The sequence below is a fragment of the Ailuropoda melanoleuca genome, chromosome 4 (genome assembly GCF_002007445.2).
Source record: "Ailuropoda melanoleuca isolate Jingjing chromosome 4, ASM200744v2, whole genome shotgun sequence".
Lineage (NCBI taxonomy): Eukaryota > Metazoa > Chordata > Mammalia > Carnivora > Ursidae > Ailuropoda > Ailuropoda melanoleuca.
The window spans coordinates 35559005-35578224 of record NC_048221.1 but is presented as its reverse complement, the minus strand read 5'-3'; the positions used below and the strand labels follow the sequence as shown (position 1 = coordinate 35578224).

General features: G+C 42.7%; 1 protein-coding gene across 3 annotated transcripts in view; it reads left to right on the top strand.

Moving 5' to 3' along the window:
• FRMD4B (FERM domain containing 4B) overlaps positions 1–19220 on the top strand; it is a 319952-nt gene that overhangs the window by 138756 nt on the left and 161976 nt on the right. Inside the window, exon 1 of one of the 3 annotated variants that reach the window (XM_034658633.1) lies at positions 13904–14524. The exons of 1 other annotated variant lie outside the window; for it this stretch is intronic. In XM_034658633.1, coding sequence (XP_034514524.1) covers positions 14363–14524 — 162 coding nt within the window. In that variant the 5' untranslated portion in view covers positions 13904–14362. Of the gene's footprint in view, positions 1–13903; positions 14525–19220 lie in introns of those variants that run through there. One more of the 3 variants, XM_034658632.1, reaches the window with a different exon arrangement.

Here is a 19220-nt window from a genome sequence, read left to right as displayed (position 1 = left end):
TGTCCTCATCAAGGTATTAGGGGGTGCCCTAAGAGATTATGGGAAACCAAAAATAAACATTGTGCATCTTCCTGTACCATCAGTTTTACTTAGTGTATTTTTAGAAGGAAAATCAAAGTTATATTATGGAGAAAAATACAAAATCCACAGGAATCTTTAAGATAAAATCAGTGAATTCAATTTCTCATCGCTAAAATTGCTTTGGGACCCACCCTTGGCCCCTGAAGGCACATATTCCCTTCCTTTTGCCATGGAGTTTACTTGAGTGGAATAGTTGAAAAGAGCCAGTCTGCATACATTTTCACTGTTGTGGAAGGAAATTAAATTAGTCTGGGTGCTCTCCTTTCCACACAACCATATTTCAATGATTGTCGGCCTTGGAAAATTCTTCTCCAGCTTGAACATGATGATCCTATGTTTTTGGTAGTTGTGTTTTATCGTGTAAATATAATGTTTGCATTTTATTTAATTCTATACTGATTATCTTAAACCACTTTTTTCAATTCTTTATTATCTCTGAAACTCTACAGTGGCATGTATGGAAAATGACATTCAAAAGGAATGCCTGTAACTGTTGACATTCTCAGCACTCTTGCAGTTAATCAGTTAACAGACTTAAGTATTCTGTTGTAGAAATAGAAACCAAGAACAAATCCACAGGGCAAAGGAGTTCAAGTCTTCTTATCCTGCTCCTAGCATAACTTGAAGTAATAGAAACAGAACTAGTTTCTGACCGTCCCAAGCACTCTTGAAAGGGGCTTTAGAGAATAAGCCACTTAGGAGGACAAATATGTCTTGTATAATCCCTCTGCTACCGTCAAGACCTATTTGAATCAGGTTGAATTAAAATCAAGGTGGTTCCACATAACACCTTCTTAGCACACAGTGTCCTCTGCTGTAGTAGAAATATCTCGCACAAAAGTCATCTGATCACCTTCCTAGGTCCCAACCATTTTTTCCCAGTCTTGTTTTTCATCCGAGAATTGCCCAAATCCAGCCTCATTTTCTCCCCCACTTTTTCCTTGGAAGACCTAAGGAGTAGTAGGTTCCAAACCTTTTTATTCTTGGCTCTCCGTTAATTCTAAGCTTTCTTTTAAATAGCACTCAATTTGTTTAAATGAATGAGGCTCTCCTAGGATCATGGAGATCTTTGCGTGTCCATCTACTCAAAGGTCAGGTTTATTGAGCCCCTACTCTGAACCAGGTGCTAAGCGATGGCAGCGCAATGGTGACAAGGCAGGTACATGTAGCGTGTATGGTCCGAGGGTGAGATCGGGCTCCTATGAGGGGGCCACTTCCCGGCTTTGAGGGATCAACATTCAAGCTAAGGCTGGAAAGAAAGATAAACAGGAGTTAACTGGATGAAATTCTGGGGTGGAGAAGAGTGTTTAGAACTGAAGAGCCTGGGGCCAAGGAGTCGGAACCCAAAAGAAGACCAGTGTTGCCTTCCGTAAGGAGGCAAAACATGGAAGAGAAACACAGGCAGAAAGACTGAAAGGTTACTCAGTGTCAGGACAATCCTTGCAATCAGATTTCATCGTTTGAATTATTTACCAGCTTAACCATCGTTTTCCCTAAATAAGTGGAAACTTCAGCTCAAGTTGAATGACTATAGAGATGTTAGACTACAGACTAACAGAGTGCTCTAGGTTTCTGTGTGAGCAACTCTCCTTGTTTTCAAGGACACTAGCGAACGAAACGGAAATGCTAGGCTTCATATGGGGACACTCATTTCCAGGTTTCTCCGCAGACTGAAAATCCTAAAGCTCTCCGCAGTGGAAGCTGGACCACACGCACACCACCATACCCTTGTAAGCTGGGGAAGCATGGTGAATAAAGTACCAAATATCAGCCCACTTGGCAACTGCATTTCGATCAATTTCATTTGCTCCTTAAACAACATACCCGACTTGGAGACTGCTGAACTGGAAGACAATCCAACAATCCTTGCACTTAGGATTCTTCCCTTAAGACTTGTTTGTTACAAATAGGTTTTTTTTTTCCTCTTCCTTTTAATCCTATTTTACCTTGAATGACTTCTGTAGAAGTACTTGAATTCTGATTATATTGTATTGCTTTTCTTGGTATTTCTTTATTCTTTTTAAATAACTGTTTCATCCATACAGCATGATGTATCTGTTTGGATTACATGGACTATGTCTGGAGGGGCATACAAAAAACTGGGCATAGTGGTAGCCTTTGTGGAGGGGAGACAGGCAAGGCTGCCACTTCCTTATATAGCATTTTCATGTGGTTTAGATGAAAAGGATTGTTTCCTCGGAGCCATGAGTTGTGGCTTATCCAGCAGAGCCCAGGCTGGATTATAACCTCTCCTCAGTTCCTCCACCACATACCATTGTGCAGTAAACAACTTGAGCAATCTTACATGGCAGTCCTGGAAATGAGCTGGGGAACCAGGATGGGAGAAGTTCGTAACATTTCATTCACTGAAGAGTAACCTTTTGAATGAGTTCATGTGCATTTCAGAATTAGAAATCAAAAAGTAATATGTGCTGATATAGCAAAGAAGGAAAAGAAAGCCCTCCAAAAAAAATAATAAAAACCATCCAAAATCACTATCATTAATTTGATGTATTTTCCTTTAGTTTTTTATCTGCCTGCATTCACTGAGTTTCACAGTGGAGTTCATGTGCAGTACTGATTTCCTGCTTTTATTTTTACTTTGTTTTGTATAATACCTTTTTTTCCTAATCAAGAAATTCAAGCACCTTTTCCTGAGAAATAAGTATTGCGTGTTCATTGTAGAATATTCAGAAAATAGCGGGAAAGGGTTGTGATGTGTTCTATTTTATTTATTTGTGTGTTTGCTTATTGGTAACAGCTTTATTGAGATCGAGTTTACATATAAAGTTCACCTGTTTAAAGTGTATAATTCAATTGCTTTTAGTATATTTATAGAGTTGTGCGGTCGTCACTATAATCTAAATGTAGGACATTTTCATTGTCTTAAAAAGAAATCCTGTACCATTAGCAGTCATTCCTCATTTCCCCTACCCTCCTTCCAGAACCCCCCTCAGCCCTAGGCAACCACTATCTACTTTCAGTCCCTACAGACTTACCTAATGTGGACATTATATGGAAATGGCATCATAAAATACGTGATCTTTGCTGTCTTCTTTCACTTAGCGTAGTTTTTTCGAGATTCATCCATTTTGTAGCATGGATCAGTATTTCCTCTTTTGCTGTTACTTGTTTTTTATGATTGCTTGATTATTTATTCTTGATTTATTTAATTTAGTCAGAAATCACAAAATTCACCCTTTTGAAGTACACAATTCAGTGGTTTTTAGTATATTCACAAGGTTGTGCAATAATCACTATAGTCTAATTCCAAATTATTTTCATTACTATAAAAAGAAACTCCAGAGATGCCTGGCTCAGTTGGTAAGTGTCTGACTCTTGATTTCAGCTCATGTCATGATCTCAGGGTCGTGAGATCAAGCCTCACACTGGGCTCCGTGCTGGGCATGGCACCTGCTTAACATTCTCTCTCTCCCTCTGCCCCACCCCCCTTCTCTCTCTCTCTCTCTAAATAAAAACTTTTTTTAAATAAAATAAATTACAAAAAAAAAAAAAAAAAGAATCTCCATACCCATTGGCAGTCTCTTCCCATTCCATCCCCCCTAAACCCTGGCAACCATTAACCTATTTTTTGTCTCTATGGATGTATGGCTTTTTTGTCTCTTTTTTTTTTTTTTTACTTAGCATAATGTTTTCAGGATTCATCTATGTTGTAGCATGTGTCATTACTTCATCCCTTTTTGTGGCTGAATAATATTCCACTATATAGCTTACCACATGGCACATGTCCACTATCAAGTGACATTTGAGCTGTTTCCACTTTTTTACTTTTTTTTAAAGATTTTATTTATTTATTTGAGTGGGAGAGAGAGAGAGATCACGAACAGGGGGGAAGGGTAGAGGGAGAAGCAGACTCCCCGCTGAGCTGGGAGCCTGACGCCAGATTCAACGCGGAACTCAGTCCCAGGACCCCGGGATCATGACCTGAGCCGAAGGCAGTTGCCTAAACGACTGAGCCACCCAGGCGCCCTCCACTTTTTGACTCTTATCAATAATGCTGCTATAAACATTTGTGTGCAACTTTTTAGGTGAACATATTTTCAGTTCTCTTGGGAATATACTTCCTTTTTATTGCTAAATTGAATGACAATATGGGGATATACTGCTTTATTTTTAGACTATTCATCAGCTGATAGATGTGTGGGTTGCTTCCACCATTTGATTATTATGAACCGTGTTGCTGTGAGCATTCATGTACAAGTTGGGTTTTTTTAACACATGTTTTCACTTCGTTAGAGTATATACCTAGGAATGGAATTGGGCCGTATGGTAATTCTATGTTTATCCTTTCGATAGATTGCTAATCTTTTCCACAATGGCTACACTATTTTACATTCATACCAGAAATGTGTGAGGTTCCAGTTTCTCCACATCCTTGCTGACTCTTGTTATTACTCTTTTTTTGATTGTAGCCATTCTAGTGGATGTGAAGTTGTATATCAGTGTGTTTTGATTTGCATTCCATAAGGATTCATGATGTTGAACATCTTTATATGTGCTTAGTAGGCATTCATAGATCTGCTTTAAAGAAATGTTTATACAAACCCTTTGCCTAGTTTTAAATTGGGTTATTTGTCTTTTTCTGATTGAGTTGTAGCTCTTTACATACTGTAGATAGAGGCTCCTTATCAGATAAAAGATTTGCAAATATTTTTTCCCAGTCAGTGGCTGGGTTCCCCCCCTACTTTATTTATTGTATTCTTTGAAACACAAAAGTTTTTAATTTTGATAAAGGCCAATTTATTTATTTTTTTCTTTTGTTACTTATGCTTTTCGTGACATATCTAAAAAGCCACTGTCTAACCCAGTGTCACAAAGATATACAATTATGTTTTCTTCTAAGAGTTTTACAGATTTCACTCTTACTTTTAGTTCTTTGATCTATATTGAGTTAATTTTTGTATATAATGTGAGGTAGGGGTTCAAATTCATTCTTTTCATGTTAGTATCCAGCTTTCTTACCACCATTTGCTGAAAAGACTACACTTTCCCACTGAGTGGTGTTGGCACTCAAAAATCATTTGACCATAAATGAGGATTGATTTCTGCACTCTTGATTCTTATTCCATTGATCTATGTATCTATCCTTATGCCAGGGCTAGTCTGTCTTGATTACTATGGCTTTGTGGTAAGTTTTGAAAAGTGATCTGTTGAAGGTAACAAAACATCCAACTAAAACAGCTTAAACTGTGTAAGGCCCTTTATTGTTTAAGTCTCATTGCAAGTCATCTGAACATAGACTGTTCCCAGGTTGATTTGACATCTAAACAAACTCATCAAAGACCCAGGCTTTTACCATCCTTTCTTCTCTTATCTTTGCTGTCAACACATGTCCTCTTGGTCACAGGATAGCTGCTGTGGCTCAAACCATTGCGTCTTCATCCAATAATGCCCCAAGCAGGAATCAAGGAATATGCTAACAAAATTCTTGTGTTCCATTTTTTTAGAGGGAAATTTTTTCCAGAACTCTTTAGTGGAGCACCTGGGTGGTTCAGTCAGTTAGGCATCTGCCTTTGGCTCAGGTCATGATCCCAGGGTCCTCGGATAGAGACCCGCATCAGGGGGGTCTGCTCAGCAGGGAGCCTGCTTCTCTCTCTCCCTCTGCCTCTTCTCACACCACCCCCACCCCCATGTGCCCTCTCTCTCTCTCTCTTTCTCTCAAATAAATAAATAAAATCTTAAAAAAAAAAAAACTCTTTAGAAATCTTCACTCTATGTCTTATTGACAGATGGGGTGTCATGCCTTCCCTTAGATCAATCATAGTTCATTTCAGGGGTGTGGAAAATGAAGGCTCTGAAAAGGGGGGGGGTAAATGGTTCATAAATAGACAACCAACACCATCTGCCAAAATATATAAACATACAAAGAATAAACCAAAATTATCTGCAAGCCCACCAGACTGAAATTATAACGGAATTTTTTTAGAGTGAGGACATCTACCTTAAATTTTTTGGTGCCAGCTCCTTCCGGAGTAAAACTCCTGTTTTCTCTCTTTGTTATTGATTCAAGACCAGATCATGAAGTTCTTTTCCTCATTCTTCTCAAATACTGCCTAGAGCTCTCTGAACTCTTGATCTGAAGAATATGCAGCTGTTTTCTCAACTCTGTGAAATATCCTTAGGCCTAAGGCCTGTAGCATGCTGCTTTCAGCTGCTTTCTCTTGTTGACAATCCCTTTTGTAGTTGAGAATGATATGTCACTAATACAACTTTAAATTAATTTTAGGGTAGCAAGATAAAATAAATACCTTTATTTCTATTTTTCTTTCTTTCTTTTTTTTTTTTTTTGGTTTTTACATGCCAAACTTTGCTTTTATTTTGTTCTTGCTGCTCAGGGCCAAATAGTCCAAATTCCTAGCAATAATCCTACCAAATCATTCTGTATTTTTTAGGAATAACAGGAAAATGATCTATTTTTTATAAATTCTTTGTTTAATGGCCAGAGTATACCTGGTCTTGAGAGTTCTTACTGCTTTGCAAGCTACCGATCTTGGCTGATTTCTCTTTTTTGTTTTACTAGTTATCGGCACATACACAATATGATTGATTTTTGGAGAGTCAAATTTTTTATATACGTTTTGTTTTTCTTCTTTCATTTATTGTATAGAAGTGAAGGTCCGTTGGGTTTCAAGTAGCTACTCTTAAATCCCATAAAAAAAAAATTCTATTACTTTTCATTTTCTTTTTCTTCCCATCACTGTTTTAGTCTTACTTAAATTGGTTAAGTCCAAAGGATGGGCATTTTATCACATTCACTTCCTGGAGGAATAAATAAGTCCCAGGGCCATTCAACCCTATAAATTATAGTATGAGACCAAAGAAAATAACATCGATACAAAAGAAATTGTCCTTTTGTCTCTCAAATTAGAAGTATTAAGAAANAATTATAGTATGAGACCAAAGAAAATAACATCGATACAAAAGAAATTGTCCTTTTGTCTCTCAAATTAGAAGAATTAAGAAATCGGGGCGCCTGGGTGGCACAGCGGTTAAGCGTCTGCCTTCGGCTCAGGGCGTGATCCCGGTGTTATAGGATCAAGCCCCATATCAGGCTCCTCCACTGTGGGCCTGCTTCTTCCTCTCCCACTCCCCCTGCTTGTGTTCCCTCTCTCGCTGGCTGTCTCTATCTCTGTCGAATAAATAAATAAAATCTTAAAAAAAAAAAAGAAATTAGCAGCTATATCACTTAAGATGCTTTTAAATGCTTTCCCACTGATCTTCAGCAAATTACCCAACTTCTCTTTGCCTCAGTTTTTTTATCCATGAAATGGGGCTAGGAAAGCCTTTCTCCATGCCCGTGGGAGAATACTGTGGAAATCAACTGATGCTACATGTAGAGCTGACTTTATTTAGAAAAAAGGATGCTGGAGGGGTACTGGATGGCACATTTGGTTAAGCAACCGACTCTTGGTTTCGGTTCAGGTCGTGATCTCAGGGTCCTGAGAGCAAACCCGGCACTGAGCTCCACACTCAGCATAGACTGTGCTTGAGACTCTCTCTCCCTTTCCCTCTGACCCTCCCCTCCTCTCTCTCTTAAATAAATAAATAAATCGTTTAAAAAAAAAAGGGTGCTATATAGACCAATTTATTACTATTTTAATTTTGTCCTTGTTGATGTGCATATAAATTAAGTATAAATAAAAGGTGACAAATTATGGGGGTGGGAGGTAAGTCACAACATTGATACTATTTCTTCTTTCAAGAAGAAGGTCAGCTCTTTCCCACTGACCTGTGTGGGCTTCTTTGGAATCAGCAACCCCTTCAAGTGCTTTCTCACCTACATAGATGACTTCTAAAATGTGACTTGGCAGGAGCTTCCAATATCTGTGGAATGGATTAACTAGCAAAAATGGAGACGATAGGGATCTAGCATGTTGCTCCCTTTTTTATACCACATACAATAAAGATAACATCCCTCCTTTTTCCTTTGAGCAGGGAGAATTTGGTTTAATAAAATAACAGATGAGATTTTTGAGGAAGATGAAAAGATTTTGTTTTCTTTCTTCCTTCCCCCCCGCCCCCCGCAAGAGTGGAATGAGTTTGCCAAAGGATAGAAGCTGGATAGATGTCTTAGTGCTGGATATTATTTAGTGTGTAGTGTTTTTAGATCTTTATGACGCCAGAAAGCCATTCAAAGTCAGGACAGCAGAACTGAAGCAGTCTACTGGTCGCCCTGGACTGTGGGCAATCATGACTGGTTCCTTCCCCTTCAGGATTCTACTTCTGACACTCCCCTCCATCTCTTCCTGCTTGAGTCCGAGACTGCAAGATGCTCCTTGCTCTCTCAGCCAAAGGGAAAGAGAAGTGAAAGCAGGCTTGGAGGGAAGAACAAGACCACCTAGCTTCTGGCTCAAGTGGGATTGAAGCAGAACTTCTCTCCCCACCAAGCCCTCCTGCCTCCTCCTTCCACTGGGATGTGGAGGGGGAGGGGCAAACAGACTCCCTGAATGCGAAGCTTGTCTCTGACGGTTGCTTTGAAGGAGGCACCTTCACCCATCAAATCCTCACCCTGTTCTGCAGGTTAACGCCCTCGGGTCCCCGGGGGTGGGAGGGAATGAGAGACATGTGGACTCCTTTGGCTTAGTTATGTAGACATTCCCATAAGCCTACCCTAAGTCTTTTCTTCTCACCCCTGGAACTCCACAGCTGCTGCCCAGATGAGCTTCCCTGCCCCCCCTACTGTTCAGGCATCCCCTACTGCCAATTTTTCTGAGTTCCACAAATCTGGGATCCATCTTGCCGTAGAGCTTCATTCTTCCTGCTCTTCTGCATGGAGCCTTATTTGCATGTCTCCTCCCCCTGTCACTTAGCTCTCTCCTACTCACCCCTCTGTCTCAGCTGCAGTCATGGGATGCATTCCCTGACCCCCCCCCATCCTACATTATATGTCTCCCCTATAACCCTTGTGGCAGTGCCTGCTTCCTCTTATTACTTGGTCAGTTGTCTGCCTTCCCCACTCTACTCTAAGACCCTCTGAGACAGAGATCATCTCTGTTTTGCTACAGTGTATTCTAAGTACTTAGTCTCCTGCCTAACACGTAATGCAAACTCAATGCAGAATTTTTTTAAGGAACAAGAGTATGTATTTTGGGGATGGATGAACTTCTTTCTGTATTCACTGTTGAGACAAATAGTCATTCATTGTCAGTTCAATAAACATTTACTGATTGCCTGCTATGTGCCAGCCACTGGGGAAATAAATATGAATGAGACATTTTCCCTACTTCTACCAGTGGTTTCTGAATGGGGGTAGCTACCACCATATCTGAGACATTCAAAATGCGTGGAGGTGCTTTTGTTGTTGATGTCATAATGACTGGGGGCACTCCTGGCAGAGCCCGGGGTCACAAAACATTTTCCAATGCAAGGGGTACTCCTCAACAGGGAGAGACCATCCAGGCACCCCACCCCCACCTCACCCACACGGCTTCCTGATAGAGCTTACAGTGTCATAGAGAAAAGGGGAAGAAGAGGAAATATCCTGTCACATGAGAGATTTTGTAGCATTGCATGGCCCAAGGGAGACATCAGTATTTCACCTTGAGGTCATTGTGGTGGGAATTTTTGTAATGTGCCAAAGAAAGGCTTTGCCCCAACTAAGGAGTCTCTAACGTAAATGACGTGATAAAACCAAAAGTCAAAGTACCAAAATATAAATAGTTTATGATGAAAATTACTATTCTTCACTTTTAATGACAAATCACAAAAAGGTGGGTGAAGATAATAGAAAATGACATTCCAGTTCTTTCTCAAAGGACGTTAAGTTCATTATAGCTCTCTTATAAGTGCCCAAAACCCATCAAGAATGATTGTTGCATTCTTCCCCAATCTGCCTTTTGGGGAGAAAATTTCCAGAGGGAAGAATGTTTCGCCCTACGGAAGTCATGTGAGCAGAAGAGCAGAGTGGAACATTTAACTAGACCAGGGTCCATCAACCCCTGCATGACTGACATTCTAGGCAGAAGAGTTCTGTTTTGTGGAGGCTGTCCCGGGGATTGTAGGATGTTGAACGGCACCCCTGGCCTCTACCCACTGGACGCCAGTAGCACCACCCCCAGTTGTGACAACAAAAATGTCTCCAGATATTGACGAATGTCCTAGAGGGAGGGATGCAAAATTGCCCCTGATTGAGAGCCAATGAACTAGATCTTGTTTTTATCCCCCTCAAGCCAAAGTCGGACATTCAAGGCCTCTCAGAGTTTACCAACACTGGCTTTTCAGGTGTGTGGAGGAGTACAGTTTAGAAATGCCCACTGGCACGGGGGCACCTGCGTGGCTCAGTGGGTTAAGCGTCCGACTAGATTTCAGCTCAGGTCATGATCTCAGGGTTGTAGGATCGAGCCCCGCATTGGGCTCCGTGCTGGGCAAGGAGCCTGCTTAAGATTCTCTCTCCCTCTTCCTCTGCCCCTCCACCCACCTCCCCACTTGCTCTCTCTCTGTCTAAAAAAAAAAAAAAAAAAAAATCCAATGGCAGTGAACTCTGTCTTTTTGATGGGCAGAGGGGACCATTGGAAGCTACAGTGTTACCAACTGGCTATCCCTTTCTAGAAACAGAGGTTGGCATTTCATGCTGTCTTCCCAGCATTGTGCTCTTCTTCCTGCTGATTGCTCAAAGGAGAACCTACAGGAGCCTCAGGGATAATGACAATTTCTCTTTTACCTCCGTAGCAGAACTCCCAGGTGTATGAGTAATGCTGTCACCTGAAGCATCTTCTTAAGTCTCCAGAGAGCGCTGCAGGAAATTACAGCGTATTGCAGGGAACTCTGATGCTAAAGAGGAAAGAAAGTCCTCTTCTTAAATGAGAGAGAGAGAGAGGGAGGGAGAAAGAAAGAAAGAAAGAAAGAAAGAAGAAAGAAAGAAAGAAAGAAAGAAAGAAAGAAAGAAAGAAAGAAAGAAGAAAGAAAAAAGAAAAAGAAAAGAAAAAAGAAAGGAGGGAGGGAGGAAGGAGGNGAAAGAAAGAAGAAAGAAAGAAAGAAAGAAAGAAAGAAAGAAAGAAAGAAAGAAAGAAAGAAAGAAGAAGAAAGAAAAAAGAAAAAGAAAAGAAAAAAGAAAGGAGGGAGGGAGGAAGGAAGAAGAAAGNAAAGAAAAGAAAAGAAAAGAAAAGAAAGAAAGAAAGAAAGAAAGAAAGAAAGAAAGAAAGAAAGAAAGAAAGAATTATGTGCAAGATAATTTTGAAGCCAGCTTGATTTAGCTCCCTTTCCACTGGAAATTTCAGGCCCGCTTCAAGGGTGTGTGCCTGGGATCTGGTTTATCCCATGTGGTTAGTCCATTTTAAGAACAATGCTGCACTTGGGTCACTCTTTTCTCCACGGCTGCACATCTGGGTTCAGTGGCTACAACCCCACCTCCATGGGTCCCTGGTGAGGAGGAACTTGCCCTTCCTTCCCTGTCCTAGAGCACCGAACTTCTCCTTCCACGGGAGAGGAAAGCCGTTTGGGTAAGAGGCGGCATCAGTGTGGACGTTGGTGTCTTTGTCTTGCATCCTGCTTTGAGCGTCCACGGCAAAGGTTGGCTGTGCTGGGGAAGATGGAGCTTCAAAAAGCTTTTTGGGAACTTGAACGAAAGTGACAGAATTGCTCCCTGCAAACAAATCACCACCAACTGTCCCTCCAACCCACAGAAAGGGATAGGAAAATAGAAGTAGATGATGAGTTGAAATTTTTTTAAAAACTTGTTTTATCTGCATAGAAAAAATTGAAACAATTCATGATTTGAGTGGTGGTGGTAGTTGTTTTCTTTGGGTGCTTCCCTTTGCCAGCCACTACAGTGAACACTTGATATGGACTATTTGACCCTAGATAGTGGATTCTGATATTATCCCCATTTTATAGATGAGGACATTGAGGCTCTGTGGGTTTTAGGTGCTTGTACGGGGTCTTAAGGAGCAGGGATTTAAGTCAGTGTCTTTCTCGTAGGAGACTTGGCTTCTGCCCACCATGCCCTACAACAGTGCTTTTCCCCCTTTAGTGTGAATCCCCCAGAGGCCACATGAGCACAGGGGTTTGCTGACCTCACCCCATAGTTTCTGATTCCAGAGCGGGCTGAGAACTTGCATCTCTCACCAGTTCCCCTGATGATGTTGATGCTGCTGGTTCAGGCACCGCACTTTGAGAACCCTGACACCACATGCCACTTTCCAGAATAGTATAAGCACCGACTTTGGAAATCTGGAATGAAAATGACTGAGGTTGGAACTGAGCACTGACTTTAGACCTGTGCACAGAGAGATAACAGCCCCGGTTTCTAGAGCATCTCTTCTGAGAGCATGGTGTCATGAGACAGAGATAATTGACCTGTTGGAGGTTTTATTCTGGTATTCCCTTTGCTGCCCGACATTTCCGAGAATACAGTCACACTGCATCGTTAAATGAATGTACCACTTCCATTCACTCATACTAAAACTCCATTTTGGAAGTTCAGTAGTTTTCCATTAGAAGGATGACATTTCATTTTCAAACTATACTTAGTTCAGTTTCTTTTGATTCCGTAAGACCTAGTATTTTGCGATTTTGTGTAAACACTGTGACCATTGTGTTGGAAAACACTGTCAGAACGCTAATACTCATGAGCGCATAGAGTGGACTTACCGCGAAGAATTGTTTCCAAATTTTAGATCAGGTCTTGTGTCCAATGAACTAATTCAACAAAATTCTTAGGCGATTTTATTAGTAATAAGAATAAGTAAAAAGTAGTAGGAGACATGTCATTTAAATGTTCCCTGATTATGGGTACTTCCAAAATAATAACCACTTTGAGAACACATTTTTGTGTTCTGACTGATTGAGTTTCACCTGAAGTAAGATTCCAAAGGCACATTTGAAACCTGAAATAAAGCTGATTTACTTGTCGATAATCTGTTCTGAAGCTCTGAGTTAGTTCAGGAGAAAGGCTTTGGCACCTTACCTCCCCGCCACTCAATAGCCAAGATAACAGCCCAGGTGTGACACAGACAATTGTCCTACAGATGGATTCAGGAACAAACAACATCCTAAAATCTGCCGCTGTGCTTTTGCTATAAGAAATGTTATGCTATTATATGGAACTGAATTCTACACATATTCTAAAGGGAAACAGAGACTGGTGGTATGTGGGGCTCCTTGGGCTCCTTTTCCCAAATGCCTTAGGCAATATCAATTCCAGGGGGAGAACTTAAAAAAAAAAACAAAAAAACAGAACATTAATTATCTGGTGACTGCATGAGTGGTCCAACAGTTTCCTTCGGTTTTGAGTCAGGAATAAACTCCCCGTGCTGTTTGGTGCTGGCAGCTGCTGCTAGACATATCCAGAGGCTGGATTTTCCAGAACCAAACCAAGGATTCTCTTGTGAGCTTCTGTTTCCCAGCAAATAGTAACTGGGAGCTATTTGTAAAGACCAGAAACACTCTGTTTTTCCCACGAACAGATTGCCGCATTGGAATTAGTGGGGTCTGAAGGTGAGGGAACCTGCCCTCTGGCTGGCAACAACCCGCACTTGTCATTTTCTTGGAGCCCCTCAAAGGAGGAGCAAAGGCGGGTTGTGCAGCCCCGCAGACACTGTTCCTCTGAGACTGGTGTCTTCATCTCCCGCCTCCAGCACAACCAAGGAAACGTTCAGGGCTGTTCCCCCAGGGAAGTGGGGTCCAGAGGGATGCTTCGGAGGATTTTATTTTTTTCTCTCCTGCATCTGTGGCTGCCCAGAGATATTTATCAGCGTGTACAGAGCAAAGCCCCTGTAGTGTTAAGTAAGATGCTCCCCAAAGCGGTTTAGGAGACTCGGGCTGGGGTGTGTGTGTGTGTGTGTGCGTGCGTGTGTGTGCGCGCGCAGAACGTGCAAGCAAGAGCGCTGAAATGCAGCTCTCCTCTTTGCCTGCAAAGAGTCGCTCCACGTCCCCCTCTGCCCAGCGCACTCGGGGAGCGCCAGGGGGAGTCCTCGCAAGCCAGGGCTTCCCGCGCCCCGGGAGCGCCGAGGGTTCGCCTGGCAGAGCTTAGCGCAGCTCTCTCTGCGCTGCCAGCCCGCGGGGCGGGCGGGGGTGGACAGTGGGCTTCTGTGTGCCAGCCGCAGCCGTTGGCTGGCAGGCGCCCAATCCCGGGGCATGCCGCCGGAGGCTGGCCAGGACGCACGGTGAAAGACGAGTTCGGGGGCAGGCTTGACCCCCCCACCCCGGGCTGCCCGCAGAAGCCGGCGGCCGGAGCCTAGGCGGTCGGGCCGCGGCGGCGGGGCTCTGCTGGGTTGCAGCTGCGGGAGCCGGGCCGCCCCGGGGTCCCAGGCAAGGAGGCGGCATGGCTTCGGTGTTCATGTGTGGCGTGGAGGACCTGCTGTTCAGCGGCAGCCGCTTCGTGTGGAACTTGACCGTGTCCACGCTGCGGAGATGGTACACGGAGAGGCTGCGGGCTTGCCACCAGGTGCTGCGGACGTGGTGCGGGCTGCGGGACGTGTACCAGGTGAGCCAGGGCGCGCGGCGCCCCCGGGGCCCTCGCAGGATGCCCGGCGCTTTTGCGAAGCCGGTTCCACCTGTATGATTTGATTCTCTCTCTCTCTCCCTCCACCTCTCTTTTTTTAAACTCCTAGCGGGCTGCTGGACTCCTGGGTCAAACGTTCAGCATCTGTGGATAGCTGTTGCCTGACAAAGCTAGTGAATTTTCACGGGGGCACTTCCGAGTTCGTACCAGCATTTGCAGACATCTGTTACAGGGCGATGGTGTACTGCCTGGCACTGAGCTCAGAGAGCTGTAGCTTTGCAGCAGAGGGTCTGCAGGAAGCGACTTTGACATTCAGATGATTCCTCCTTTTTCGTTTTATTGGGGTGGACGGGGGTGAGCATTTCAGGACCAACGATTTCCCACCAATTTATGGTCAGAGGGGGCCTTGCTGGATTTGCATTCTTTCCTTTGATTTTATTTCAGTTTTCCATCAGGCAGCCCCAACTTGCAAGGCAGAGCCAGGAAAAGCTGATTCTGTGTCTACTGGCTTTTGGAGGAAAGACAGCAAATTGTGAACACTTTGCAGGAGGATGATGGCTAGGGTAGGGAGGGGTGGCCTGGCAGAGCGCCGTAATGCTTACATTTGGGTTTACTCCCCTCACACAACACAGCCTCTATTTCTCTGCGAGGTCCTATCCTGCAGGCAAAAAATGCAGCAACTTTATTCAACTAGAGGACCATTCATTTTCTCTGGGACTGCAGCTTCTCTGGATTTTTTTTCTCTTCTTTTTGACAGTCATTTGTGGATTTAAAAGTCCTTTGCTTGGGTTAATCTCTTTGAGGTTAAAAAAAAAAATCTACATTGCATTTAGGAAGATTATACCTGGTGTTTACTACAGGACCATATCATCACGTTTTCTTTCCTGTAGCTCTGTTGCAGTTCCTGGATTCCCCCCACCCTGACCCCATGCCCATTATGGCTGTCATTTATATCGCACTGTACTGAGTCCTGTATGGGATCAAGCCTCTGGTTTTGACAAGCTGCAGTCTTCCATCCATCAAGCAAAATGAAAAGAGCAGCACCTGAGGTTAAACTGAGGGAGTATAAAGAATCAGCATCCCCTTGTCATCGTTGATGTCCGTATCCTCCTTGTTACAATGTGAGCAGGATTTACTTCATGCTTTCAGGACTCCTGCTTTAGACAACAGGTCTGTGGTGTCTTGCATTTTGGGAGAATCCAAAATCCAGGCTGAGACGCAGGACAGCCTGTGGGGGTTTCAGAGTATTAAGGAGCTGTAGCCATATCCCCTCTGGCCACAGTACAGAGATTACCTGGCTTTTTGGAGCCAGAAGTGTCTGCCTCTCAGCCTTTTTGTCTTTGGGGAAATCATTGTTGCGTTGGTCTGTAGGAGAAGTGACCCCCGTTGAGTTTTGTTTTTGCTTTTTAATGTTGGAGAAACTTCTAAAAGGCGAACACAAATATTGGAGCCAACCAGACAACCTCTATGCATCTCTCCCCAAGGTTCAGGGGATGTATGGATTATCTCTTTGCTATTAGTGACTAATTAGGTTAGGTTCCCGAATCCTGAGACCCCTCCCCCGTGGGCTCTTTATAAGTTTTATCAATCATTACTTGTAAGCAGAACAGCAACTTGAAGGACTATCCTATAAATTGTAAATTTTCTCTTCTGTAAAATGGATGGTGACTGAGCCGATACCCTCTCATGGTAATAAGAAAGGACATCTAAAATAATGGTGGCCATTTTTATGAGTATAGTCATAAGTAGGAGACGATCTCTAAGTTTAAATTTTCCTGTGCTTTGGGAGAAGTAAGAATTCTTAAGATATTTCAAAACTTGGGAGAATCATAGATTTCTTAATTGCACAACACAAGTTAACTGCTAGCAAAGAAACACCATTTTCATTAATGCTTTTTAAACACTGAACAAGAAAGTAATGACTTAAATTATATAGAACCGAAAGGCAGTAAAATAAAGTGGTTAATACCTCAGACTCGAAGTTAAAGAAACATAGGGATAAATCCAGCCTCTGCCTCTGTTTGATCATACGTAAGTTGCTTCATCTTACCCCGATTCAGTTTATCATTCATGAAATGGGAAATACAATAGTACTAATCACAGACGTTGATAAAAGAATTAATTGACACATAAGATACTTAGCCCAGTGCTGAGAGTTTATGAAGCTATCAATAAATGTTATCTGCTCTGTCATTTGGGACTTACAATAATAGGAAACCCAACTCTAACCTACAAAATAAAAAGAAGGGACTTAGGACAAACCGAAGAGTTTAGTAGTTGAATGAACTTCAGATACGGCTTGATCCAGGCACGATGCTTGTGGCCCATGATTCTTTTAGCCTTGTTTTGTTCGTGTATTGGCTTTTCCTTTAGCTGGTTTCTTCCCTCATGATAGCAGATAGCTGCAGCAATTCCACAGCTGAGATCCACATATGAACACATCCAGAAAGAAAGAAAATTTCTCATCTCCACCAGCTATCAAAAAAAAAAAAAAATTTCCCAGTTTGCACTCTGATAGGTTAACTTAGGGTCTGTGCCCACCCCCAGTGCCATGCACTGAATGGCACAGGGAATGGGATTATAATTCAGGCATTCTCAGTGGAAGTGATAGGACCCCCAAGAGACAAAAACTATTTATTGGGAGTGGGAAGGGAGCACAAAAAAAATCTTACTCTTTTTGTGTGTAAAGCACAGATATGCATACAATACCTAAACAGATATACAGTATACTTTCAGCATTAGAATTTGCAGGGGCGGGGGGTGACTAGCAAACAAAAAACTATCTACAAGGCTCCTTAAGACGATGATAATGAATATAACTGTTGAGAAGCACTAGTTACACTGAGGCCAGTGGGGGAGCAGACCCATTTCTGCAGCTGGGCGTGAGGTTGGTCCCAGGCAGACCACGTAGCTACAAACAATGGGGGAGGGTCAGTGCTCGGTTGGGGTGCAGTCTACAATGTCCACTGCACCTCCTTCTTAGAATCTCAAATCTAAAGCTTTTAAATAAAATAGTTATTTTTCTAGGTAAATACAAAGATTAATGGCAAGCACATTTCTAAGTATTTTGCCACAGTAATCTGAGTTAATGGGGTGGGGGCTCATCTTAGGGCACCCTTATTGCTATCCAATAATTACGATTTCGAAAGCAGAAAGGGGAATGTTCAGTGGTCCTGCCCAGTTTCCTGGCACGTGAACTGGAAACACCATAGGGTTACATATTTTATCGAACCCCATTTTTTATCATCTTGATAATAAAAAGGTGTCATTTTTCTTGCTTCTAGCCTGAATAGTCTTTGTGGGAAATCCATGGCTCAGTCACTCCAGAGAGAAATAAGGGTGGTGCGGGAGATATTCGTTACATGAAATACCTCGCGGTTCCCTGGGGGTGTTTTGTGTATTCATATGCTATAAGTGAAAGAAGATCTCCCACCTATTCGTATGGAATTTGGCAACGACATCGTTGCCTGGCTGGCACAGCTGGGAAGGCATAATTTCTTTGGAATTGAACACTTCCTCTATGTCTAGATACTGGAGAGGCATGAGACTTAATTTGCCAAAAACCATGAATAATTAAGAGACTAGCTATAAGTCATTTCTGTAGTAACACGACTAAATAAAGAACAGGCAGGCGCTGTACTGGGGCTACCTTTGAACAAAGACTTACTTTATGAGTGAAGGTTTGAATTTGGTTAAAGTTGCAGGCTGGGACATTCACCTTCAATTTGGGATTAAATCTAAAAAGCTGATTCCTCAGCCATATATCTATCCTGCCGATATCTTGCCTGGATGGGTTCTGTTATAGCAATTAATTAAGTTTAGCAAACAACTGAGGTGGAAAATGATGGGAGAATGTGGTTGAAAAAAATCAACACCCTTTGCTTTTTGTTCGGTGTGACGTGTTCTAACAAAGCCCTCCGTTTGTTACTTGGGATTAAGTTTTCCCCTCATCCCGAACACCTCAAAGGTAGAATTTCTTGCTAATCCTGAATGGAGTCCTTGCCTCCAGCAGGAGGTAACTTGGACAGAATCTGAGATATTTAAGTGACCGTAAGAGGCTGGGTCAGCTCCCCGGAGGCAGGCAGTTGGCCCCGAGGGGTAGCAGACAGTGCAGAACAGGCAGCGGCTGTAGGCTCCAAGTTCAGTAAATTTGACCTTGACCAAATTGCCTTCCCTCTTTGAGCCTCCTGGGTAAAAGGGGAGAACTTTAGTACCTGCATTATGGGAAGGATAAAAAATTCATGAGATAATATCTCTACACTGAACCCCCTGCCTAGCATGAGCAAATGCTCAGTTAATGTTAGCTCCTGGGTATGTATAGTACTTAACACCAGACCCATAGAAGGTCCTTGATGAAGGGTAAGGCTAAGAATATTACTATTGTTTTTATGAGTGATGCTAGCTCTCTGGAAACTAAATTCCCATCTTTGTAGGCAAGGATGTTAAGGCAGAGAGACTGTGGCTTCCCACATTGTGTGTAGGGTGAGCTTTGGGTATTTGCTCCTGTATTCACACATTTTGTTAAAGTCAGTACAAAAAATCTAGGAGATCACAGGTAGCTCCCATTAGGGTCTCTAAGGAAATTATCTCTCTATATCCAAGACTGTGATGGTCCGTAAACTGGTAACACATGAACTTTGTATCCCACCACATTGACTGGGAAAGATCAACTCCCTCA